This window comes from Pseudopodoces humilis, chromosome 9 (genome assembly GCF_049639895.1).
Source record: "Pseudopodoces humilis isolate 2021_Gansu_Grassland_sample_001 chromosome 9, ASM4963989v1, whole genome shotgun sequence".
Classification (NCBI taxonomy): domain Eukaryota; kingdom Metazoa; phylum Chordata; class Aves; order Passeriformes; family Paridae; genus Pseudopodoces; species Pseudopodoces humilis.
In genome coordinates, this window is record NC_142208.1 from 1,356,999 (window position 1) to 1,383,339 (window position 26,341).

Here is a 26,341-nt window from a genome sequence, read left to right on the forward strand (position 1 = left end):
TCCCTTTGCCTTTCTCCCGTGCGGCGCTTTCCGCCCGGCGGCGGGGCCCGCGCACGCGGCCGGGAGCGGAGGCTGCCCGGGGGGTAAAGGAGCTCTGACGGGGCCCGGTGGCGAGCGGGAAGCGGGCCGAGGGCCGGAGGGAGGGATAGAGGGAGGCAGGGCCGGAGGGAGGCGGCGGGGCCGGTGCGCGGCCCGGCCGTGCTCGCCGGGCTCCCCGCGCTGCCGTGCCCGTGTGCGCCGGGACGGGAACAGCCCGGGGGTAACGCGAGCGGCGTTCTGCCGCCTGCGCTTCCCCGCCGCGGCCCAGCACAGCCGGGGAGAACAAACAGCAAATCTAAATTCTTGGTTCCGCAGAGTCACCCTTCCCTTAATCTTCCTGGAAATGGGAATGCGTTTTTGGCGTTTTGAATCGCTTTAGTCCCATTGTTAAGAAGTGGGAGATGGAGGTTGTGCCTTAGGGAAATAAAATAACTTGCTTTACAACTTTCTGTGTTTCGCATACGCGATGCATGTGCCCACGAGGCTTTACGGATGTAAAACTAATATTTTAAGACCCTTTCTTTGATTCTTTCTTTGCTTTCATTTTCTGGTTTTGAGGGTTTTTGTTGATGATGTTGTTTCGGGGTTTTTTTGGTCGTTTTTTTTTTTTTTATTTTATTTTTTTTTTGGCCCAGAATTAAAATAACCTGACGGTATTTGTTTCGAAGATTGCAACTGCGCTTTATTTTACTAGATTGCAGTTCCAGAAGATAGACACCCAGGAGATTCTACCTTCTGCCATGGCTCAGTTTGGAGGACAGAAAAATCCCCCTTGGGCTACTCAGTTTACAGCCACTGCGGTGTCTCAGCCAGGTCAGTTTACACTCGATGTTTGAACCCTGACATGTAGCAGATTTGGAGATTCCATACTTGGGTATGCACTTCAGAGTGGCACGATGCTAACTAACTAATCTGCAGTCTATTTAAGTGGTTTAAATCGGGAGTTTTTCTCCACAGTAGAGACTTTAAAAGCCGTTGCCTAATAATGTCTGTTGGTTTTTGTTGGTTACTTGGTTTTCTTAAGGACTGTGAGTGAAATCCCAGGTGAATCTGTATTGATTGTTTCAGTCAATAAATAACGTATCAAGTTACTCATCTCCAAAGATGTGTAAATCAAATTACCTCTTATTAAATTACTTGGTTCTAGATTAAATAATATCAGGTCTAGTAAGGCATTACAGATTTTTTAAGTGCTGCCCAGGTTTCATTTCCTGGGCAGCCTGAATCAATGTTTATAAATTATTTTTCTAATTTATTTTATTAGTAGATTAGACATAATCCATGTAGTGGAAAGTCCTCTGAAATTTGTTACTTGGGTGAGAAGGGAGGCATTTATTTTTTGATGCTAAATTAGAATTTAAAGGTCCCTAAAACCAGAGGTATTGCCCTAATAATGGTAGAGAGATTCCTTTGATTTAGCTAATAAGTGTTATTAACTGCAACCACTGTTTAAAAACCTAGCTGGCTCCATTTTTATGTTGATTTACAGCACAGAAGGTTTGAGGCAAGAATGTGAAGCTTGATGCATGATGAATTTTGGTGCTTCCACTTCCAGTTCTGGAGTGCCTTTTGCTTTTGAGTACGAGTAGTTTGTTAATTAAATGTTGGAGTTACATTGTGCAGTGTGAAAAGACTTCAGCAAAGCTGTGGTACTTAGAGGGTTCAGGATGTGTGGTTTCTGCAGTTGCTCTGATTTGATATGAAGTTCACACTTTGATATGTTCATTCGATATGATGTCACACTTCCTTTGTCAATGGCTTTGTATCTGGCAGCCTAGCAAAGGTTGGGAATGTGTGACATTCTTTGGAGGAGTCTGGGGTGGGAATCTCTCTCCTCTTCTGACTCAGTTTTCTTTCGAAAAGTGAATCCTCAGTCTCCAGTTTTTCCCTGGGGGCACTGATCCAATCACACTGTGCATCTTCAGGGAGTGACCACCCACCATGTGCTTCACAGCACATTATCCCGGTGTGCCTTTTTCTTTTCCTCCGTGCCCATTCTGCTCCATTCCCTGCCTGAGCTGTTGCTGTCCCTAAGCAGCTGCCCACAGGCAGGTTTTCACCGTTTCTCTGAATAGCTCACACTTCCCTTATCCAAATGACACTATCTCCTTCTGTAAGGAAATCCCTAACAGCTGGAAAGGGTTGGGAATGTGGGAGAGACAAACTTTGCTTTTGGTTCTCATGTCAGACTGGGGGAGATGTTGGAGCAGTGAGAGTGGGAGCACTTGGGCTGTTCTTGATGTGTTGGCTGATGTGACAGCTGATGAATCAGAAATAGTGGTGGAAGGTGGAGGACCAGCTCCATGTCCTGTTCCAGAGGGAAAGCTGCACAAAACCTGCCAAGGGGAGGAGCTGGCATTCATCTTAGAGCTTGCTGAGGTAGGACCAGGAGGGGGCCCTGGAGGAGGGGTGGATGGAGCATGCATCTGCCTCTTACCCATTTTGCTATGCTCCTACCCTACTTCTGAGCCTCCTTAAATTAAATACAGCACAAATATAACTGGGTAGGACTGATCAGCATCGGCTGCTGTGAGAGATTTCTCACCTGCTCCATGAGGACAGTATCTGCAGGGATTTATAGCTGCTCATCTGACCCAGCAGCACCTGACTCAAATATGAGAGCCATTAAAGATGTAACATTTGGTTGCACTTTTACACTCTTCTTGTGCTAGCTCCACGTTCCTTCATGTTCCTGGTGTCCTTTTCACGTTGTAGTGTCCTTTCCTATTCCTGCTGCAATACAGTAATGTCACCATGTCTGCATCCTCTTTCTTTCCTGTGTGCTTTGTTGAACCCAGTCCCTGGGATTCTTCTGCCCAGCTGCTGTTCAAGTACATACTTGTTCCCCTGCTTTTTTAATTGGTTATTTTGATTTATAATACAGAGCACAGGAAGCATCTTTTGGAAGGCAAGCAGTGCTCTTTGGCACTTCTGGGAGCTGAAGAACAGTGTTTCTGGTGGAACTTGCCCCTTTTGGAGTTGTGACCTTCCAGAGAGGCAGTTTTCCTGAGGAGGAGGTGCTGTCAGTGCTCAGGTGTGCTGATCAGCCTCAACTGCTGCTCACCTGTGTTGCACCCAAGAAATTGTGCAAATCGGCTTACCCTTGTGAATTTCAGTGTTAACTCATAAAGTATGTTAAAAACATGCTTTCAGAGGGTTGGCCAAAGCTGTTATATATATTTATGCATGCTAGCTGTTTCTGTCCAAGTGTCAGGTTCCTTCAAAGCTTTGAGGTGCTTGGGTATGAGGGAAAGAGGTCTCGATTTTTGTAACACAAGCAACATGATACGTAGTTTTTTCCAAGCTGTCAGAAGAAGTGAATGATGGTGTTAGACATTTTTTGCAAAAAATATCAGTGGTGGGGGTTTGTGTTTTTCATTGTTTTGGTTTAGGGATTTTTTTGGTGAATTTTTTTTTTTAATTGCTGATGTGGATGCTGCCTTGGCCATCCCTGGTGAAGAAGTAACTAAATGAGTTAAAGCTCTTAATTATTAAGGTGTGACACGCTAGTTGTAGACTGACATGCTGTGTAATGAAGGGTTCTGGGATCCCTTTGAGAGGGCTTATTAATTACTCTCTGTGCCTGTGGTATTAGAAGAGAGATGGGTAATTCCAGATGCCAGCAAAGATCGATGTGTGAAGAGAAACTCCTACACGTAACACAGTGAATTTTTGTCTACTCCTCATCTCATGCTTTTATGCATCACAAGACTGAAACCAGAATAAATCCCCCACCATGCTGGTTAAGCATTGTTAAAGCATAAATTAAATTATGCCTACTACAGAAAATTACTTTTAACTTGCATAATGATGGGCAAACTCCTGAAATGCCTGTGAAGGAGAATTCCCTCCTCCTCTCTAGCTCTTCATTTTTGGCAACTCTTTGGTTTTTGTCGCAGTGCTCGCCCTGTGCTGTTTTCAGGGTTGCGATGAAAAGGCTGGTTTTACAGGACTATAATTCTGATGGAAGTCCTGGCTCTGCTGTGTTCTGTAATTGGTGCTGTTGTCTTTGCTGTATCTAGGTTTCATTGCATTGGAGTGAAGAGCTGATGAGAGCTGAAGTGCCTGGAGCTCAGTGTCTTGTTATTGCTGGTGGCCCCTGTGAGGTGACTAAAGCAAAGTGTAAGAGCAGGGTGAGCATGTGGTGAATCTCAGCCCACTAAGGAATAGTAGCTGGTGCACACTTTGCTGGCTTGCTGTAAACAGATGTCCCATGACAAATGCGCTGAGCCTGGTTTCCAGTGCGTGCCTGTTAAGAGGATTTTTGGAGTAGTTTGTGTGGTGTTTGTATTGCAAGAGTGTGAAGCTTAAAGAAACTCGAAAGCCCAAGGAGCCAATCTCACAATTTCTGACAGCTGTGAGAAGTGTCCCAAGCCCTGTACAGGGTACTCTTTTACTGTAATTCTAATAAACCTATGTCACTTACCAAGGAGACATATGTAGCTATGTACTTTGAAGATATTTCCCTAACTTTTATTGATCTTTAGGGTTTAGGAGTAGAAAGAGGGACTGGCTTTGTGTTTGTTGCAATGTCTAAATGTCTATTCCCTAACCCAGAGCTGCAGCCTAGGACCCCAGCTTCTGCCTGAGCCCTCTCAGCTGCAGTGCCACGCGGTATTTGTTGCCAGTGGGAGTTGTTTGCACTGCATTTGAAGGAAGGCATCTCCATCACTGGACTTACTGCGATCATTACAAATCCTAAGATGCTGTTGTTTGCCACTGCAGATGCTTGTTGCCAGTAATAGTAATATGGCAGTCAGATGTCAGCTCCAGACTCAGTCTGATTCATTCTCTGTCTCTTGGTTTTCTGTGTGATTTTTCCTTTTTGTTCTCTTTCCTTTTCTTTTTAACTAGTAATGCAAACTCAGTTGTCTAATTCATTGGAGCCTGTTTGACCAAGATGAGTACACAGATGAAAGTCAATCAGATGAAAGTCCTGGAATACTTCAGGGCAAATCAGTGGGAACAAGATGCAGCTTTGAAAAACCTGTTACTACAGGTGTTATCCTTTGAGAGGATCTTGGCTGTCTTTTGTCTTTGCCCTTTATTAATAAGTAAATCTAAAGTGTTGTAGACAATAGATGCCCAGTTAATATTAAATGCTCAGAAAGTGACAGTAGAGATGGCAAAAAAAAAAAATTCTGGTTTTTCTTTAGTTGACCAAATGGGATAAGGGTCTTAGGATGGGCTGGGAATTGCTTGAGATAATTCTGGGCTATGCTGAAATGGAAATTGCCATAGTGAACCTGAAGAGTTGAATAATCCCAAGATCTGGTGTTGGGAGTAAGCGTTTTTGTGGGTACCATTGATGCAAAAAGTAGGAGAAAACTTGTGAGATTTGCTTTTGGTAATGCTTCCCAACTTCATCCCCCTGTGTTGGAGCAACATCATGTATTCAGACTGAATGACAAAAACTGGAATAGTCACACAATGTTCAAAGGTAACAGCATGGAGCAAATTTCTGCACTGGTGGGAATTTCTGTTTGGCCTGTGGAAGTAAGAGGAGAAAGATGAATGCATTGGTTTATTTGCCTTGACTGAGCCAGCAAAGTATTGCAGCCAAGGAAAGTGAAAGCTGTCCCAGGATGCAGCAGCAAAACTTCAGAATTATATTTAAAGGTCTGTTTAAGGTGTGCTATGTGAGACATCGGTGAGGACCCAGTTGAGAGTGGCCTTCTGGATGGTCCAAACTGCACATTCAGATTGAAGCTGGTGATCAAGCAGGAGGCAAGAGGCTCAAGACAGTGGAGGGTCTGTCAGGAGAGAAGCCTCAAATTTCGTTTGCTGGCTTCTAAAGAAATGCAAATTTTGGAATTTTTCATGGGGAAAGTTAATTAAATGCCGTACACTGCAGAATGCTTGATTTCACTTTTAAAATACTGTTACTTCCTGGAGTGCTTATGTGACAATATTTGATACAGATCATAGTGATAGCAATTATTTTCAGTGCTGTTTATGTATTTCTTTCCTGATTCATTACAAAATTAAAAGATGATCAGTGCCATCAACAAAGACTGCTCTGCTGGAAAGGGCAGTGTGGTAGGAAGGATTACATTATTCAGGACCTGTTGAGTGGGGGCACAGCATTATGGTAACAATCACCAACTACAAGCAGTGTTTTACTGCTTGCCTGGATCAGGGAAGAAAAGCTGTATTTTGCATCAGTAAGAACAGTGTGGAGCACAAACTGCAGGAATACTGTAAATCTGTTCCTCATTCCGTTGTGTGTCTTTGATGGCTTTGGAAGAGAGAACTGTGTTAATCTTGAGCATTGCTCAGTTCTGGAGATGGCTGGCTGACCTGTTTTTGCTGGCAGTGTGTTTCCCTGCTGAGTTTCTCTCTGGTTTTATTTAAACATGTGGACTAGACTGATAGTTTATGATCATGGAGTTTTGATCATGCAGCTGCCGATAACTTTTTGAAAAAATCTTGCCAAAGAAGGAGCAGGTTTTCAGATCTCATTTTGAAGGGTTCTTTGTCACCCAAAAGATCCATCTGTAAGTCTTGAGCATACCTTGTTCAGAAGCACAGCCTGTGCATAGCTGCTCCTTATGATTTGCTTATGTTCTGTGGCGAATTAAAAGCTGTCATGACAGTAAAATAAACTAATCTTTCCTTCTAGGCAGTTTGAGTCTGGGCAGCACAAATCCTTCCTGTTAAGAGCTGGAGAGAGCTTGAGTTCCCTTATACATGGGGACTGATTAAGCTCTCTGTTGTTCCAAGGCTGTTCCTTCCCCACCAGCCCCCACTTCACTGGAGACAAAGACAGCACTGAGTGGAGCAAAAACTTGCGTGATTTCAGAGGACACGTTCCATAGGCCTCTGTTTCATAGATGCTGTTACAGTAAAGCTTTCTCTTGCCCTTGGATAGAATGAAATGTATTAATTTGCAGAGCAGCAATCTTCATTTGGCTCATCCAGAACCAGGCCTACCTTCAAGAAAGTACATGGGGGTGGGTGCAGCTGTAAAATGAGCAGCTCCAGAGAAGGAAATGTAACTGTCTCTGTTCCTCTGCTGTGGGTTACTATTGGTAGATGAATTTAGAAGAGAAGCTAGGGGGGTGCAATCCTTTATCTTGAATTTTGGAACTCAATCGATCTCCTCTCTGAGCTCGACCGAGGCGCAAAGCATCGCGCGGCGCGTCCTGCGCGAGCCGGGCTGGCAGAGGCGCTGTGAGCGCTCACTGGCCCTGTTCTCTCCACAGCTGCCCTGGGCGTGCAGCAGCCCTCGCTGCTGGGAGCCTCCCCGACCATCTACACGCAGCAGACGGCGCTGGCAGCCGCGGGGCTGACCACACAGACCCCCACCAACTACCAGCTGACGCAGACCGCCGCGCTCCAGCAGCAGGCGGCAGCCGCGGCCGCGGCCCTGCAGCAGGTAAAGCAAACACAGCGGCCGGCGCTCCCCGAACTTCGTAAAGCTAAAGGATCCAGGAGGAAAGGAGAATGGAAAATGGTGAACATTGCAGTGTGAACCTGTCTTCTCAATGGTGGGGGTTTGGGTTTATAGCTAGCGGAATTGGTCTGCGAAGGTGGGAGTTTGGGCTGTGGAGGAGCTGATTTTTAGCTGTGGAAAGCCCTTTGGGAGAGCGAGTTTTGCTGCATCTAAAATGAGAATCTCCAATATCTCCCATCAGTGTATATATATATATATATATATATCTCCTTTATGGGATTTTGCATGATTCATAATGTGCCCTAAATACTCTTAAGTGTCAGGCTCAACAGAAATTGCTGACTTTAGCTAGAAAGAGAACATCAGGGCCCACTCTAAAGGCTCAGAATATTTGTTACAAAAATAATATATGTTGATATTATTAGTTATTTTTTAATTAAAGTTGTTAAATGTTAATTGTTTTTATCTAGAACTTGCTAAGCAGATAACTTGTATTTGATATTATTGTGGCAATAATTCTCCTGTTTATGAGATATTTTGCTTTTATCTGTTTCAGCAATATTCACAACCTCAGCAGACTCTCTATAGTGTACAGCAACAGGTTTGTCTGATTCTTACTGTGTACATCACAAATAACTTTAAAAATAATGTCAATTGTGTGTCTTGTAGGATTTGTCTCCGAAATCATCCTCATATGGGAAGTTGTTAAAGAAACTTAAGTAATATTTTGTGTAGCAAAGGAGAGCTTGAAGTTCATAAACCTGGAAAGATGTACGCAGAATGGAAACCTGCCTACCTTCATGCAAAAACAAATTTTAAATATACATGCTATTCCATGAGTAAATGATTCTCTGCTGAACTTTGCTCTAAACAGGGCCGTGTATTTTAACTGCTGGAAAGACGCTGTCCAAAAACGTTCCCTTTTGGATTTTTATTATGATCTTCAAACTTAACAGGATTTTTGAAAAAGAATAAAAGTACAAGGGAATTACATGCCTAAGCTGTTTCAGTTGCCAAAATTTTTTTGGTGTTGCTATTAACTTTCAGTTAAAAAAAAAAATTAAGCATTTCTCCTTTCTGAATAAACCTGGGTTACACAATCTTAAAATTAACCCCACAAGCACAGTTTTACAGATGTGCAAACTGCTGAAATGACCAAGCCCTAAAGGACTATTAACTGACTCAGATTAAGGAAAAACTCTTACTTGTAAAGAGGAGGTAGAATTGTACAATTTCCTTAAGCACATAAAATTAATTTATAACTTTATTTATTTTAAGTTGCAGCAACCTCAGCAGACCCTTTTAACTCAGGTTAGTTTGGCTTTATTGTTTGGTCTTCATCCCCAAACACAGATAATGCAAGATTGCAAATTTGTGACATCTTGGTATTTTAATCTGTAAAATGAACTAATCTGAATGGATATTTTATTGGTACAGGTTTATTTTATCCAGATGTTAAAATATGCATAGCCTTGGTTTCAAAAATTAATGGCAACCACTCTTCCTTAATCTTGAAGGGAACATGTGTGTTGATTGTATTTTAATATTTTTTTTTGTTTGAACTTCAAGTGTCCAGTTGTTTTGCAGTAAATAGCAAATGGGGAAAATCTTTTCTATTTAAAGGAATTTAGCAGTATGTGTATAACCAGGTTTAAAAAGAATCTTGCTGAGCTTGACAGGTTTAAAATGTGCAGCCATTTAACGCACTGCTAATTGCTCTAGTTCCATTTTCACTTGAACTTTTAAACAGGCTTTAAAAAGGTAAAAATGTTTGACCTGATTTCATTATCTTACCATGTTCTCCTTTACTAAAAAGGCAAGTACATGAACTGTTGATTTAGGGAAGGGTTTGTGTTGGCCTCAGCCTTTACTGACTTCTACCACTACAGGTGGGGTATAAATGCAGAATGACCTCTGAAGCATTTATTCCTAGAAAAGTTGGGAATTTATCTCCACTTCAAGCCCATTCTATGGGTTACCTGTAGACAATAATGCAGTCTTCATGCTTTCTGTCTGGACAAGGTACATTCTTGGGGGAAGCTGACTCTTGTAAAAAAGGATAACAAAGCCAGCCTTCATTGAAAGTAAGAAAAGTGTCACCTTCCAAAAAACCCAACAACCTGACAAAAAACACAAAAACCTTCCACCATCTGAAAACGTCTATTCTAGGTGCTATAGTCACTTGAAACTGCTTTCTCCATGACTAAAGGACCTGTTGTTCCCTGTCAGTCTGCCAGCTGCTTCCAAGATTGAGAGTTGGCTTTGTTTTGCTTGCAGCCAGCAGTCGCTCTCCCGACCAGCCTCAGCCTGTCCACGCCCCAGCCGGCAGCTCAGATCACGGTCTCCTACCCGGCTCCCCGCTCCAGCCAGCAGCAAACACAGCCACAAAAGCAGCGTGTCTTCACTGGGGTGGTGACTAAGCTACATGATACATTTGGTTTTGTGGATGAAGATGTCTTTTTTCAGCTTAGGTAAGCTGTGAACACTCGCCTGCAGATGTACTCCATGATACTCTCAGTAATCAAAGGTTTAGATGATTGCACGCTAATTCTGTGACTCTGCTGATAGTGCCTGCAAGAGTCTGTTGTTTTCATTCAGAAGGGAAAGTCAGAGAGGTTAATAGATGCTAAGTCTGAGGTCCTTCATGTGAATTTTTGATTTTTTTTAATACAAAGCCCAAAGGTGGGAAAACCAGAGGTTATTAGCTCCTTGTAATAGGAAATTGCAGAATTTGTGGGTGATTAAAAGCATAAAACCTGCTGTCTGCGTGTGTTAACTTGGTACTCTTTGGAGAACTTCTGCCTTAGGGCCAAAGACAGGGAATTACTAAGTACCTGTGCATACCTTGAGCTGAAGCAAGTAATATTAATGCTGAATTTGGGGATAGATGCTCTTCCTATGAGCTTTTTTAAATGAACTTTGGCTACTTTCTCCCAGCTTTAAATGTAACATGCAAAAAACCTAACTAAGATAGACTCTCACATACGTTTTCTGTAATGTTTGCAGTGCTGTTAAAGGAAAGACACCTCAGGTGGGTGACAGAGTTTTGGTAGAAGCTACTTACAATCCTAACATGCCATTCAAATGGAATGCCCAAAGGATCCAGACCCTCCCAAACCAGGTGAGTGGGGTTACCCAGTGTCCCTGGCAGTGGCTGGCTCTGCTGAAGCTCTCTGCCGACTCGCTGTGTTTGCTGTCAGAACCAGAGCCAGGCGCAGCCGCTGCTGAAGACGCCGCCGGCCGTCCTGCAGCCCATCGCCCAGCAGACCTTCGGGGTCCAGGCACAGCCACAACCACAGTCCCTGCTGCAGGCACAGATCTCTGCAGCTTCCATCACACCTCTGCTCCAGACACAGCCTCAGCCACTGCTGCAGCAGCCACAGCAGAAAGGTGCTCCTTCGGTGCACGCCTATTTTGGGGGGAGGTCACTGGTGTTTAGTGGGTGATGGTTGTTTTCCTCTTAATCAGAAAGGTGAAATAATAGCTGAAATAAAATGGAAGGGACTCAGTAGAGTTTTTTAGATTGAATATATCTTCCTGCAGCTCTGTGCAAGGCACATTGCCTGCGGTAGCTTAGAAATCACCTGGTCAGTGAAATCCCCACAGAGTCACGTTCATGTTAAGATTTTGTAATCCGAAAGCAAATTCAATGTAATTTTTGTTCTTTCACAGACAAGTTGGGGAGTTGAAAGTATTAATAGCAGTGCAGTCCTTCAGCATCTTCAGTGTTCCACAAAATCAGGTTTTGCAGTTGTATTGTTAAAGCTGTTACTTTGCTTATTCATTTTGGTTAGCCAGGTTGGCATCTGAGAGAAGAATCACTGCCAACCATGGCAAATCTAAAACAAAGGTTGTGAATTCTCCTCCACATTGAGTGGCTGAGGAATCAGTGATAGAAGTGATAATATTAGGACTGTTCTTACCACAGTAAAAGCAAGGGTAGATGAACTGAAGCAGAATTCTTTTGCATAAATGCTTACTACAATCTAATTAGTCCTACTTGTTCACTGGTGTTCGGTAGCATTTGCTCCACTTAAATTAGTTGGTTAAATGTCTTGAGACAAAGAAAGTATGTTCTGAAGGACTGATGTAGCGGTATAATACATTGATTTAGGAGTAGTTTTTCAGGATGCCAGTTATTTTTATGTATGAATAGCCTTAAAATGAGGATTTTAGTGGTCCTTCAGTTCAATGAGTAGGTAGTGTATGTCTTAAATTAAGTTTTCAAAAAGGCTTAGCTGTTTATTAAGATGGATTCTATATGCTTAGGTTATATTAGCTTCCATCTCAAGAAGATGCTTTTAAACCAATTTCACTTAACTAGAGTGTCAGTTTGCCTCACTGAAGAAAAGCTTAGGTCTCTTGAGTTTCTTTGGGTGGGTGTTAACAATGGATAAATTTGACTGTAGTGTTAGGTTAGAAAACGTACACAAGTGAAACAGCAGTAAACAGCAGTGTTTGCCAAGTGTAGGGAGCTGCCCCCTATTCTGTGTTGATGCTGTACATTTTGTTTCAGGTGGTTTGTTGCAGCCCCCAGTCCGTCTGGTTTCACAGCCACAGCCAGCTCGCAGACTAGACCCACCGTCCAGATTTTCTGGGAGGAATGACCGAGGTGGAGACCCCATGCCAAACCGAAAAGATGACAGGAGGTATGTAAACCAGACCGTGATCCAAGCATTCCATAAAGACCTGTCCTCACCCAGAGCTGAGCTGCTTGCTCCAGAGTGAGTCAGCAAGACCCACAAGTGGTGTTACCATTAAGAATTAGGGAAGAGTTCTTGTCTACCTGAAAGTAAGGAGCTGTGTGATCGGTTTCTCTCATAAAGAGACGGTACTGAACTTCTTCCCTTGTTCGAGTTGTCTCTGACAGGTGTGGCTTCTGTTGTGCTAGAAATAATTTTGTGTTACCAGCTTGCAAAAATATTTGTATTTTGTGTGTGTTCTTTAAGTCGTGAAAGAGAGCGGGAGAGACGTAGGTCCCGGGAAAGATCCCCCCAGAGGAAACGCTCCCGAGAGAGATCGCCCAGACGGGAGAGGGAGAGGTCACCACGGAGACCCCGGCGTGTCGTTCCTCGCTACACCGTTCAGTTTTCCAAGTTTTCATTGGACTGGTATGTTTATAGTGCCAGATATTTACCTACAGTTCAATTTATCAGCCCACGTTGTGTGTAAGTGGGTGTTGAATGATGATCCTGACTAAAGAAGGGTCAAATATATAATGGCTAAGAACCTTGTATGATAAACTTGTTTCAGGTTCTGTGTTACTTTAGAATGCTATTGCAAAATAGCTTTATAGTGTTGTTTAATGAGTATTCTTAACATGCAGACACCTGAATTAGAAGAGTGTTTAATAGTAACTTCATCCATGACATTCAAATGTAGTCAGTGCTCTTGAGATTTTATGTATAGAGAATCAGATAGACAGTGGTTGTATTGCCAATAAATATACCTCTTAATGATGTACTTTGTTACTAATTCTTCATTGGTGTATCTTTCAAATAATGCTGTGTCTTTCAGCCGTAGCTGTGATATGATGGAGCTGAGGAGGCGTTACCAGAACTTGTATATCCCGAGCGATTTCTTTGATGCTCAGTTTACATGGGTGGATGCTTTTCCTATGTCTAGACCATTTCAGCTGGGAAACTACTGTAATTTCTATGTAATGCATAGAGAAGTAGATCCTATAGATAAGAACGCTGCTGTCCTTGATCCACCTGATGCTGATCATCTCTACAGTGCTAAGGTTTGTATGCTTTTCCACTGATACCACTATTGATTAGAAATGTTTTGAATCAATAGGGTGCAAAAGTGAGTATAACTGACCTGAAAATATTCTGCAGTCATTTGAGTAAAATACAGTTTTAAACTTTCCAGTAAAAATCTGGTATGTAGAGCTTAAAGAACCATGACTGAAATTCAGTTTGTTTTTCTGTTAGTAGAGCTGTGCCACATTTTGTGTTTACAGAGGGCTCTTCCATTCTCTGCACACAGTTGCAGAGATGTGATTATAGGAAAGCCAGCTCCTGCAAGGTCTCTGATTTCTTAGGCAATTCATTTTGAGTAGTTAACAGAGTCTTTTTTATTCCTTCAAGGATACTTTCTGTGCAGTTTGTGTTACTCTGTTCAGTGGTATTTTCTTTCCTTCTTTCCTATTAGTCTCAATATTTATTGAAGTAAATTGAGATCTGTCTTTAACATAATACTTGCAACACAGATTGCCTTAAAAAACTTAGGTCTGTTTTAATGATAGACTTCAAATGGAACAGGTTTTAGGACAATGTTTTGATAAAGGGGTCTTTTATACATAATTATTATCCTTGATGCAGCATATCTTGACATTCTGATAAAGAAACACTTAACATACTCGCCTTCTGTGCACAAAAATCGTAAATCCTTTGCTCAAATATCAGACATCCTGGCTTTCCAGTCAGTTTATGCAGAACAAGGGTTGCCTTTTTAGAAGAGCTTCCAAACACAGTAAGTCAGAAGGAGCATCCTTTTTTATCATAGACCTGTTCAGGGTATAGAGCAACCTTGTGAGGTTTTGCTGTGTGTATTTGCAAGTTGTGGCCATTATCAGTCATAGTGAGACCTTCACCAGCCTGCTCTGACTTGCACCACAGGTGATGTTGATGGCTAGTCCTAGCATGGAAGATCTCTACCACAAGTCATGTGCTCTGGCTGAGGACCCCCAAGAACTTCGTGATGGATTTCAGCATCCTGCTAGACTTGTAAAGGTAAATATGCTTCAATGCCAGACGCTTTTGGCAATGAAGGTTGGTTTTAGAGCTTTACCATTTTTGACAATAAGAGAGGAACTTGTATACAGCTGAATGATAACTTCATTTTTCCTCTGAAGAGACCTAGCTTCTACGTCAATTCTTTTTCCACTTTATAGGAGTTTCACATTTGCTGCTTTGTTCAACTTAGTTAAACTCAAACAATTAACTTTGTTAGCGGCTTTTTACGAGCACACACTTGTTTTTTGAGGGCTCAGCTGGGAAGAGAATACACATGAAGCAACAGCTAAGCAGCTGTTGTGTTAAGTGAAACAGCCATTAAACTGAACAAGCTGTATGTGCTGGGATGTTTCAGGACAACAGAATTGTTTTCCAGTTAAATTCTAACTTACTGCACACAGGAATACTTTCATTCATAGGTATGATGCTTTTGTGGTCTCACCTTTCCTAGCTTTTCATCACTTCTAAGCAAGCTCATGTGTAAATGAGTATCAGAGTTAAGAAGCAATTTAAATTACTGTCTGTCTTTTGGGTTAGAGAGCTTGTAAGTGCAAAGGAACAAGCCTATACCAATAAACAAACATGATGGAAAATCTTGAAAGCAAGAATGAGTGATGATGTTTTAAACCTATTCCATTGCTGAAATAATCTGTGGAAAAAAATAACTGAACTCTTTCTTGACTGATTTTCATTTTCAGATTTCAAAATAATTTGAAGGTTTACTCACGGATTTCAATGTGTGTGCTATGAATTATTCTTTGCACTTTGGGAAAATGACTTTTTACCCCTAGCAGGGGAACATTCAGAAGACTCTTTTTGTCTAGTTTTTAGTGGGTATGAAAGGCAAAGATGAAGCTATGGCTATTGGAGGACACTGGTCCCCATCACTGGATGGACCTGATCCAGAAAAGGACCCTTCGGTGCTGATAAAGACGGCAATTCGTTGTTGCAAGGCTCTTACAGGGATTGACTTAAGTGTATGCACTCAATGGTAAGTACTGTACTGTAAAGCCAAGTACACTGTAGAAATAAATACTTGTCTGTTACCAGGACTTGGAGGGGGAAAAAAAAAGGCAAAAAAAAAAAAAAGCTGGAAAAACACTTTTTTTCTTTGTCAACTGCTCTTGGTAGTTCAGGTAAACTACTCAAAGGATGTTCTGTTTGGTAATCAGCTTGATTGGTGCCAACTGTGCTGAATACTGCATTAAGAACTAATTAAAAAATGTGGGTTTATTTTGACATGTTATACTGTAATTTTTTTTTTTTTAATGAATGTGCGTTGAAAATATTTTTCATTTTGTGCATAGCTGGAGAGGATCGTCAAGAGAACTTCATTTCATTGTTCTTTTGTTATAAATAAATAGCCGTTTGTTATACAGCCATATTTTCTCTTGATGACTTTCTGTCCTGCATTAACACTCTCTTTAGTTGTACTAATACCAGGAAAGCCTATTGTATGCTAAATTCAAAGTTCTTCAACAACTTCTTTTTTGCACATAAAACCTACTTGGGCTAAACAACAAGTTGTATAAAAAGCATTTTGTTGGTTTTCCTCCTTTTCAGTTGCGATACCTTTTACAAGCGTGCCAAAAGAGAAAATATGGCTTCCATAATTTTTTTCTTTAGATAAACCTCAAGGTCTTGCAGCAAAATTTCTTTACTTGATGTGCTACAAGTGATCTAGGCTCTTTAAAATGTATTGTAGAATTTTTTTTCCAACATGCTTCTTCCCTTGCAACAGGTACCGTTTTGCAGAGATTCGCTACCATCGCCCTGAGGAGACCCACAAGGGGCGTACAGTTCCAGCTCATGTGGAGACAGTGGTTTTATTTTTCCCGGATGTTTGGCATTGCCTTCCCACCCGCTCAGAGTGGGAAACCCTCTCCCGAGGATACAAGCAGCAGCTGGTCGAGAAGCTTCAGGGTGAACGCAAGGAGGCTGATGGAGAACAGGCACTGAACGCTAATCCCTTTTTCTATTTCTGCTTCTCACAGGCACAGGAACACAGGCACAAAATGCACACCACATACTACACAACATACATACATAGGAGGAACATAACTGGTAACAATGACTGGTAAACCAGCTTTCAGCAGTGTAGTGAATGTTGCTTTTTATTTTTATTTCAGCTAGTTCACTAACTTTAAACGTGTATGCTGATATCACAAACGGAATTAAATTGTGCTTATGATGCGCAGAAAATTTCTTATCGTAGACGTAGTTGCTGGAATCTGGGACCAGTTGTTGAGTGAGATTCAGTTTATGAATAGCTGTCTTCAAACATTTTGCCATTTTCTGAAATTTCTAAATTCTCTCTTGTGGCCAGTTCTAATTGTGATATTTGAAATTGAACAAACACTAGTCTGAAACATCTGAATTTCAGGCCATGTGGCTGATCAACATCTTGGCAGAAGGGAAGGTCTGACTGAACAAAGAGTAATTTGGGGGATTTAAGATGTGGGGGAAGATGACCCACTGTGTGGTTACTGGAGACCAGCAGTGTCTGTGTAACCCCAATATCCTTTGTGGTGTTGCTTATCACCCTTTTGTGTTCCACAGATCTGGCTTGTATTGGCTGAGTGGCACTGTGATCATTTATAAAGTGGTAGAATGTGTGTGTGAACTTGTCTAAATAATAACTTTAGGAGAAGACTATCTGAAACAGTTGTGACCTTGCACAGATCAGCAACAGAATTTTAAAAATAACTGAAATGCTTTCAAGCTTTCTGAATGATAATTTCTAAATTTTATTTGTCAGGATGAAGAGGAGAAGGATGATGGGGAAGCTAAAGAGATCTCTACGCCTACACACTGGTCTAAACTGGATCCAAAAACAATGAAGGTAACAAACACTTCTTAAAATTTGATTCCATTGTATTTTTTCACTTTTAAAACACCACCTGAAATGCAGCTGTATATGTTCCCTTAATTGAGCAAAAAAGGGTTCAGAAGTCTTTTGCTGAATTTGTAGGCACTGGATGGGGTATCAGAGTATGCAGGGATGACTCCTGGTTATAGTCAGTGAATACAGCTAATTGAATCTATTCTGAACTTTATACAATTAAAGGCTATCACAAATGATACATTAACTGGAAAATGAGAGTTCTTCTGTAATCTGCCAGATTACAAATTACATTAAAAATGTAGGGTCTAAAAAATACATTTTTATACAATTACTGCCTTTTTAAACTAAATCAGGAAACACAATAAAAAAATTCCTTGAAAGCAACGGTAAAACTATTTTACTCTTACAAAATCCTTTCTCTGCTTCTGTGAAAAGTTCCTCAGCAAGAAGTTTCTTTGTGGAAAACATCACTTTAAATGTAATATGTTTTTGTTATCAGTAACTATTAGATTTTTTTCAGCACATGTTTAAAAAAATACAGTTGACTTCTCAGTGCTGCTGATTTTTTTCCTCACTTTCTCTACTAAACAAATGTTTTGTGATGTCACTGCTTGATACCACTCACAAAGCTTTTATTTATCAGGTAAATGACCTTCGCAAAGAATTAGAAAGTCGAACCCTTAGCTCTAAGGGACTGAAATCTCAGCTGATAGCTCGACTCACAAAGCAGCTGAAAGTAGAGGAGCAAAAAGAAGAGCAAAAGGAGCTGGAGAAGTCTGAAAAAGAAGAGGAGGAGGAGGAGGATAGGAAATCCGAAGATGATAAAGAGGTTAGGATTTGGACATACTTGGTTTAACTCCCTAGTATACATTAAATATATGAAACATTTGTATAAATATGTATAAACGTAAAAAATAGAGGCATGTGCCTGCTTGTGCTTGGATTTTGTTGTTACAGGTGACTTACTGGGAACTTTTGCTGTGCCTTGAGCTGCTGAACTGGGAAGAAATCTTGGCCAGTTTGAATTACTTTATATCAGCCAAATCAGCTTAAATGTGCAACTGCACTAGGGCATGTGAATTAATGTTTGACTTTAAATGTAAGGAAAAATAAATCCCAGCCTTCTAAGAAGGGCTATGCTCAAAAAAAGTGAGCAAGACTATAACTCCTTAAACCTACGTGAAAAGCAGTTGCTCAGTTCTGTTGGCCTCTGTGTCTCAGTCCATCTTCTTCACGTGGCAGATGGTTTGCTTGGGTTTGTTTTCCCTTATTATGAAGCTTTAATTTTTCCTTTTGGATACTTGCTGTGCATTGGAGTTTCTCAGTTTTGCAGTTTGTAGCTGCAGTGCTTAGCCTGGTTTGTTGTTTCACAAAGATAAAATCTGTGCAGTAAGCTCAAAGCTCAACCACAGAAAAGGGGCAGAAATGTCTGGAGAATGGTTTGTGCTTCAGTTGCTTTTACACCTGCCCTTTTGTGTGTTACCTGGTAACCTGTATGGGGTGATTGGAAGTTTTATATTTTGATATAGCTCTGTAAACCTTGCAGAGGGAGGAAAGGCCATGTGCTTGCTAATTCTGTCAGCTGCTGCCTTCTCCCACAGCTTGGATGGGGTTCAACTAGCTTGGGTTTCTTGCCACAGCTTTCTTTAGCATTGGAGGGGAGCTGTGATTGTGCTGGCTTTTTATAAAGCGCAAGCTCTGCCATGACTTTTTTTGTAGTCAAGAGACTTAAGTATTTGTCTCTTGGCAATCAGTAAGATGGTGGCATTTTACCTTTTTGTAACCCTTTGTTTCATTTTTGTCAGGTAGATTGTGTTTCCCATAATCAAGAGTTAAGTAAATTGTCATCTGGTAATCATTAAAGCTGTGGTGGGTGTCTTTGGAGAGATGAGGTTTCTTTTCCTTTGTAAGGAGTAAACAGCTCGCTGTGCTGTACAACTGTGCGTTGCTTTCAGCAGCTTAGGCTTTCCTCACAGCAGTGAGTCCTAAAAACTAATGTAGAGGCTGAAACTTGAGCTTTGGACTATGCCCCATGTTGGTTTTTGGTTCTTAGGAAGAGGAAAGAAAACGCCAAGAGGAGCTGGAACGTCAGCGGCGGGAGCGACGCTACATCCTGCCGGATGAGCCGGCCATCATCGTGCACCCAAACTGGGCAGCAAAGAGCGGCAAGTTTGACTGCAGCATTATGTCTCTGAGTGTTCTTCTGGACTACAGATTAGAAGATAATAAAGAACATTCCTTTGAGGTAACTCAGCTCTGCTACTTCCAGTTAGCTGTTCTAGTTTGTTTTTAATTTTTGTGTGAAAATATGTAAATTGCCAAGTCTTTGGTACATGGTACAATAGCAATGGAGTTGCTGCACGGTATCCAGAGGAATACACAGGTTTTCAGACACCAAATGGAATTTGTAAAGCTGTTTAAGGATTCCATATTCAGAACAGATAGTGAGAAATCTGACACTCCATAGAATTCTGGTATGATGCAAGTTGTTAAGATGTCACCTCATAGCGATTTTATCATTATTATATACAATTTTAATACATGCTTTAAAACTTTATCGCTTCTCTTTTCTTCTTTATGTTACAGGTATCATTGTTTGCAGAACTCTTCAATGAAATGCTTCAAAGAGATTTTGGTGTCAGAATTTACAAAGCACTGATTTCTCTCCCAGAGAGAGAGGACAAAAAGGACAAAAAAAGCAAAAAAGATGAGAGAAAAGAAAAAAAAGAAGAAAAAGATGATGAAACAGATGATCCAAAACCTAAGAGAAGAAAATCTGGAGATGATAAAGATAAAAAAGAAGAGAGAGATGAAAAGAAGGTCTGCAGTTAGCTCATATGCAGTTCTAGCCTGTCTGGATCAATATTAAAGTGTTTCTATTTCAGTTTTACATTATTGCTTTCAAAAACTCAGCTCTTACAATGCTAGTTAATTGATTTGACTTTCTGATCTATTAAAATATGCTTCAATTATATTCAGTAATTAAAAAAATTTACAGGTGTATTGGGAATATTTTAACACTCAGCTGTATCACATAGATTTGTATCTGTGTTCTTAGGTGACTAAGCAGAAATGTAGGCAAATTTTGACTGACTGGTAGTAAGGTTTTTACTTTGCTGCATTTTGATTCTGACTAGATAAATATTTAGGAACTTCTGTTACAGAGGGAAGATAAAAGGAAAGATGATTCTAAAGATGAAGAAGAAACGGAAGATGACAATAATCAAGAGGAGTATGATCCAATGGAGGCAGAAGATGCTGAGGACGAAGATGAAGGTATCTTGAACTATGAATTCTGTGACCTTTCACAAATTCTGTTTTATCATCAGTGATTATGTTCTTTCAAGCTGGAGACAGCGCTGCAACTAGGCAATTCAAAATTTCATTATAAAACTAATTTTTTTTTAGTATTTCTGACCACTTCTACGTAAAATGTAAGTACCTTTATGCCTAGGCATTGTGTGAACGTAGTTAATATAAAGTAGCTGTGGTGCTCTAAGTAAGGCATGCATATAGAAGTGGTTTTATTTTTTTCAGAATGCAGACCACTCGCAACTCCCATTGAAGTCAGTAGGAGATGTGAGTATTCAGCACCTCTGAAAAACCAAGCCACTTTTACATGCCTAACTTCTTACTCCTCAGTTCTGGAATGTCATCCTGGTTTTGCTAGGACAGAATGTAGTGTGGGTGCTCTTTAGCCCATGTTACAAGAAGTTGTTTTTTGTTTGGGTAGAGTTGTGTTAACCTGAAGAAACAGGGAAAGGGTCTGGAGGACTTTGCAGGCAACAACAGCAGCTCTTTCCCTGCTCAGAGATTCAGAAAACATGATGCCTGCTTTTGGTTTGTACTTTGGGGTAGTTGCCTTTCTGTGGAGAGGTTTTGCTAGAGATGTGGGTTTGAACCGTGTGGATATTGCAGTCCCAGCATTTTTCAGTTGTATTTTTGGCAGAGAACTGCACCAGCCTTAAAAAACTGATGCTGATCTGTGGTTTCCAGAATAACTCATATTTGCTTATAATTTGTCTGTAAGAATGGCCTGGACTTGTCTGTCCTGTACAAGTGCTGCTGCTTCCCATAATCTGTCCTTGTGCTATTCCCAGTCAAGAGTTGCTGAGAAAACCCAGCCTGCATGGAGGTGCAGGAGAAAGCAATTGGTTCCCAGAAAAGAGTTGGTAAAATTAGCCAAGTGTTGTAATACATAGTTTTTTCCAAAATTTTCCTCACAAGGAAGGTGAGCTTAAAGCAGGAGTTGGTACCTGATTTTCTGACCCAAGACTTGCACATAAGGTACAGAGCTGCTTGCCATAATCCATCCCAGCAGCTGCCTCATCCTTTCCTCTCTTTCAGTCTGGTTTTGCTGTACCACCTACCTTCAGACAAAAAACCTTCCATTTGTAATTCACATCTAATAAATTATGTGATCTGTAACTTCTTGGAGAATCTAAGTCATAGGAAGAGTAATCTCTCACTCAACATGAGTATAAACACATGGTTTTAATTACATAGTTTATATGGGTTATATTATATGAAATATTTCAGAGTAAATAATGCTGAATTTGAATAGGAATAACCATAGCTGAGTGCAGACTCTGCCAAGCCTCATTAAGGAGAATTGTGGTAATTTCCTGCACGCCACTTAAATAGATGGAGATATTGGCAGAACTCATTTTGTCCTTGTTAGCATTTGTTTCGGCTCTTCTGTCTTGTGTTTGAAACAGACACAGGGAAAAGATTATAAATGGCTTATGTAAAAATAAGACTAGAGAAAAATCAGAATTTAACAGAGCTCACTTCAATGCATTTTTTATTATTTTTCAGGGAAGCGTACTGCAGATGTTTCGGGATGTTTGTTATGTGGACTTTTCTAGTGGCCACATCTGTTTTGGTAATAGTTTGCTGTGGGTATTTTGAATTTTCTTTCTGTTTTGCAGACCGGGATGAAGAAGAAATGAACAAACGGGAGGACAGAAGAGAGGGAAATAAGCATTGTAAAGAGAGGGCGTCTAAAGATAAAGTAATTAACACCTTTCTTAACAACTGCATAGACCTTGTTAGAGGTGTCCTAATTACAGCTTAGCTTTATTTTTGTTGTAAGACCCGTTTTTCCCTTTGAAAATAGCTGTTAAGTAAAGGATTGAGGGCAGAAGAGATGTTTCCTATTTTATAATTAGGTTAATACTATAAGCATTTTTACATACTAGCATGAACAAAAGGAAATTGTGTCTACCAGCTATTACTATTCACTGTGGTGTATTTCTTTTAAATATTGAAAGATTGCTTGTTATATATTGCTTAAATTAGTCTTAAATTATGTGATCTAAGTAGGTAAATGCTAGTAATATTAATTACTTGACTGAACAATAAAATGAACAGAGAAAAAAACTTTTGTTAAGTGAGAAGTTGGTGTGTTTTTTGAATGGTATTTTAACTCCCTAATGATCTTATAATCAATTTTTTGTAGGAGAAAGACAAGACCCAGATGGTGACTGTTAACAGGGATCTCCTGATGGCTTTTGTTTATTTTGATCAAAGTCATTGTGGATACCTTCTGGAGAAGGACATGGAGGAGATCCTGTACACTCTTGGACTTCACCTGTCACGTGCTCAGGTTTTGTATACTACTAAAAATCTTCCAAACTATTACAGGGATGTTTTAAGTGGGAGAAATGTAATTTAGCTTCTAAAGGCTTTGCTTACATACCTGATCTCTTATTTTTATGCAGCCACTTCATGTCTACAATGAAATACTGGTTCAATATTTTGTAAATTTTCTTGGAGTGAAAAGGTGAAGTTTGCAGCTTATAATATGCCCATACTGTATATGTAGCTTTTGTCTCAAACTTGTATTTATTCTTTTCCTAGTTTGTTTGCATTGTAAGCCCTAGTATGTTAAAGTTCAAAAAGTGATGCAATTTCTTTTAAGTTTTCCAAGCTAAAGCATTCTTGTTTAGGTAACAGGATGACTGGGTATTAAATAACACTATTATTTTTTTCCCATGGCTGTGTTGTAGGTCAAGAAGCTGCTTAATAAAGTAGTGCTTCGAGAATCTTGCTTTTACAGAAGACTAACAGATACTTCTAAAGATGAAGAAAATCAAGAAGAGTCTGACGAGCTACAGGAAGATATGTTAGGTGGGTTTTTTGGGGTGTTTTTTTTTGCCATGAATTTCCAGAGAGTTATTTCTATGGGAATGATACTGAGAGTTCTGAGGAACTGGGTTTCTTGCAGAAACTAATTGAGCCAGTTTGGAAAAGTAAATCTTTGACAGTTCAAAAGTAACAGTGTTTGTGCTTCCAACACATAATGTTGCAACTTTAGGATAAATCTTAATATCTTGGAACAGGAAAGAGGACAAGGTTAATGTTCTACACTGATGAACATCATTTCTCATTGTTAGTTTTGAAGTCAGGAGGCTCAGAGCTGCAGGAAGTAGAATAGAGCCTGAGTTTTTAAGAGAAATTCCTGCAGGAAAGAGGCATAGAACGATGCCTTGAAAAAGAGAACGCTGCTTTTTGGCAGGGAGCAGAATTAGGGTCAGGGAAAGGAGGGAAATGTGAGGGATAGAGCAGCAAACTTGTATTTGTCCTCATGAGAAGTTTCTGAGGTTGGTCACTAAGGAATGAGGTGAGGATTATTTCCTGGTGCTGCTGACCCCACTGCAGGGAACCGCCTGCTGCTGCCGTCGCCCGCTGTGAAGCAGGAGAGCAAAGCCGCGGAGGAGAACGTCGGGCTCATTGTCTACAACGGAGCCATGGTGGACGTGGGCAGCCTTCTGCAGAAGCTGGAGAAGAGTGAAAGGGTGCGGGCAGAGATAGAGCAAAAGCTGCAGCTGCTGGAAGAAAAAACAGGTGGGATGTTGCTTTGAAGGTAGTTCTTCTTACAGGGGTGCAAGACACTGAGAATTTTTAAGTAGATAAATCAATTTGGGTAATATTTGTGACCTAAGTTTTCTTCGAGAATTGAAATGTTGTCAGAATTAAGTATTATCAAATGGTAATTCAATGCAGTTTTTAATGTTCTTTAAAAATAAGTATTATGGTGTTGCACACAAATAGAATATTAAGATGCAAAGCGCACAGAGTTGGAAGTTACTTGATGTTTTCATTTCTTCCCTTCCTAAGATGAGGATGAAAAAACTATACTGCAACTGGAGAATTCTAACAAAACGCTATCTGCGGAGCTAAAAGAAGTAAAAAAGGACCTTGGCCAACTGCAAGAAAATTTGAAGACCTCAGATGATAAAAAATTGCAATTTGAGGGTCAGCTGAATAAGACAATCAAAAATTTAGCTACTGTTATGGATGAAATACAGAGTGTTCTCAAACAGGTTAGAATTGTCTCATTCCATTTTTTTTATTGTTGTCATCTACAAACTTCTGTAGAATAATTATTGGAACAAGCACTTCAATATAAAAACAATTTTGACATGAACTCAGGGCAGCAGTATCTTAACATATATAGAGAAGAAGCTTAATGTTTGATTGATTATTTAAAGGTAGCAAATTAAATATGTATTTTTCTTTACCTGCAACATACATTCCTGGATTCAGTGTTTTTAGAAAGGTATAAATATTAATGTAGATCTCAAACTGTCTCTTTTCCTGTCCTGATCTTGTCCATCCTCAGCAGTCCAAATCTACTCCTCTGTTTGACTGGTCAAGAGTACTTTTTCAAGGCAGAATTCAACTCTTTTAGTATGTGAGAGTATGTCAGTAAAATGAGTTTTAAGCAAAACATATAAGCTCCAGAGCATTTCTACCCCTCAGTTTTTCAGGAAGATACTGGAATTGGTTATAACTAAACTGAGTAGGATACCAGTTCACATAGTATTTTAAAGGTACAGTGTCTGTGTCTCATGCTCCTTTACAGTTCTCATGAGAAATACAGCTTGTACAATTCCTCTCACTCTCTCCCTTTTTCCTTTTAAAGGACATCGTGAAGAACGAAGATAAAGATCAGAAATCCAAAGAAAACGGAGCAAACGTATGATAAACTGCTGCTGTTTAGAAGAATGGTGTTACATAATGTAATATAAATCATGATACCAGAATGTATGGGAAGTGATGCATGTTCGATTTTAGTAGTATAAATATCTTAGGTTCCAAAAGATGTATAAAGTTTTATGAATGTGAGTGTCTGCTCCAGAAGATTGCTTGTAATTCTTAGCATTCAATTTGAGACACTCCTCAAGTGAAAATAATTTTGCATTGCGAAAAGTTTTAGGATGAACTTTGTTATAGTTTTAACCCTAATAAAGTTCATCAACGTAATGAACAGTAGCAAGTATTTAATTACCAAATGTTTTTCATTGAAGTCTAGTGAAATCAAAATTTTCATTATTTATAGACTTGCCATTTTTAGGTTTTTGTCTTTATTTCGGTCTAATTAGTCTTTTTAAATTCAAATATAAATCACAAAATAGCATGCTGCTTAATTTTACAAGTAAAGATTTTTTTTAAAAAAAAGCTTCTTGGATTTTTTTTGTTTTGGTTTGGTTTTTGTTTTCACTTGTCACAATTTTTTTTCCCTTCCATATATAACTTTCTTCCCCAAAGCTGCTTGTATTAAAGCCTTGTAATATACAGTAGTTTGGATGAGTTAAGAAAGCAATAGAAACCTACCAAAATACTGGTAGGGTTGTGAGATTTATATGAAAATACATGGGCCTGTTTTAAATGTGTCATTTGTATTCATTAAATTGTTCTTATCTTTGGATTAATATATATATACACTCCTTTTTAATAACAAATGCAGTATATTAAGAGGTACAGTTGGATACTGGGCCAGTAGATGTCAGAATAATGCCTTACATGGAGAAAAAGCTGCCCGTGTGAACTGCCTTGGGTTAAATTTGGACCGACAAAGTGTGTCATAACTGCTAAGCCTTTAGTCCAACAAAAGAAGTGGCTCCAAACAAAAGAAGTATCTATACTGCATACTGTAATTACAAAGGAGAGGGACAGTTTGTTGAGAATGGGTCAGACAGCCTTTCTTTGTGTTCACAAATCACTAGAGATCAAAACTCATGAGTTAATGTGACTTCCTTGTCAAAGGCAACTTACTCAAAGAATGTGAAATATCAACAGTTGTGTTTTGGTGCAACTTTCAGGAAAATTAAGGGGTTTGAAAATTGGGACAGCAGTGTTCTCTTAGAGAAATGGTTAATTTTAGCAGATGTTTTCTTTTTTAGCCTAGATGTCCTAGGTAACTAAATACCTGTTAGGAAAGTCCAAGTGCCATAATATGTATGAATAACCTACATGGAAACTCATGTAGCTTTAATGAGATACACATTAAAATGCCTGAATTTATGTTCAAAA

The 26,341-nt window shown here is 40.0% G+C and overlaps 1 protein-coding gene and 1 non-coding gene across 9 annotated transcripts; both read left to right on the plus strand.

Annotated features, from left to right (window-relative positions):
* On the plus strand, positions 1–26,341 carry CCAR1 (cell division cycle and apoptosis regulator 1). 8 transcript variants are annotated; one of them, XM_014259268.2, is made up of 26 exons: positions 1–83; positions 734–852; positions 7,245–7,495; positions 7,992–8,036; positions 8,714–8,746; positions 9,713–9,906; positions 10,442–10,556; positions 10,636–10,825; positions 11,952–12,084; positions 12,385–12,546; positions 12,953–13,178; positions 14,059–14,172; positions 15,000–15,166; positions 15,917–16,127; positions 16,934–17,017; positions 17,664–17,849; positions 19,074–19,265; positions 19,607–19,840; positions 20,185–20,296; positions 20,558–20,599; positions 21,952–22,034; positions 22,482–22,628; positions 23,032–23,152; positions 23,684–23,869; positions 24,143–24,348; positions 24,951–26,341. In XM_014259268.2, the coding sequence occupies exons 2-26, from the start codon at positions 780–782 to the stop codon at positions 25,008–25,010; spliced, it is 3,567 nt and encodes a 1,188-aa protein (XP_014114743.2). In that variant the 5' UTR covers positions 1–83; positions 734–779; the 3' UTR covers positions 25,011–26,341. The 8 variants fall into 8 exon arrangements, with proteins under 8 accessions (XP_014114743.2, XP_087915479.1, XP_014114744.2 ...); XM_088059353.1 differs by having other exon boundaries at positions 8,720–8,746; XM_014259265.2 differs by having other exon boundaries at positions 3–83; positions 7,245–7,417.
* Positions 14,785–14,848, plus strand: LOC148183731 (small nucleolar RNA SNORD98). Its single transcript, XR_015773312.1, has one exon. It is a non-coding gene; the product is annotated as a small nucleolar RNA SNORD98 (small nucleolar RNA).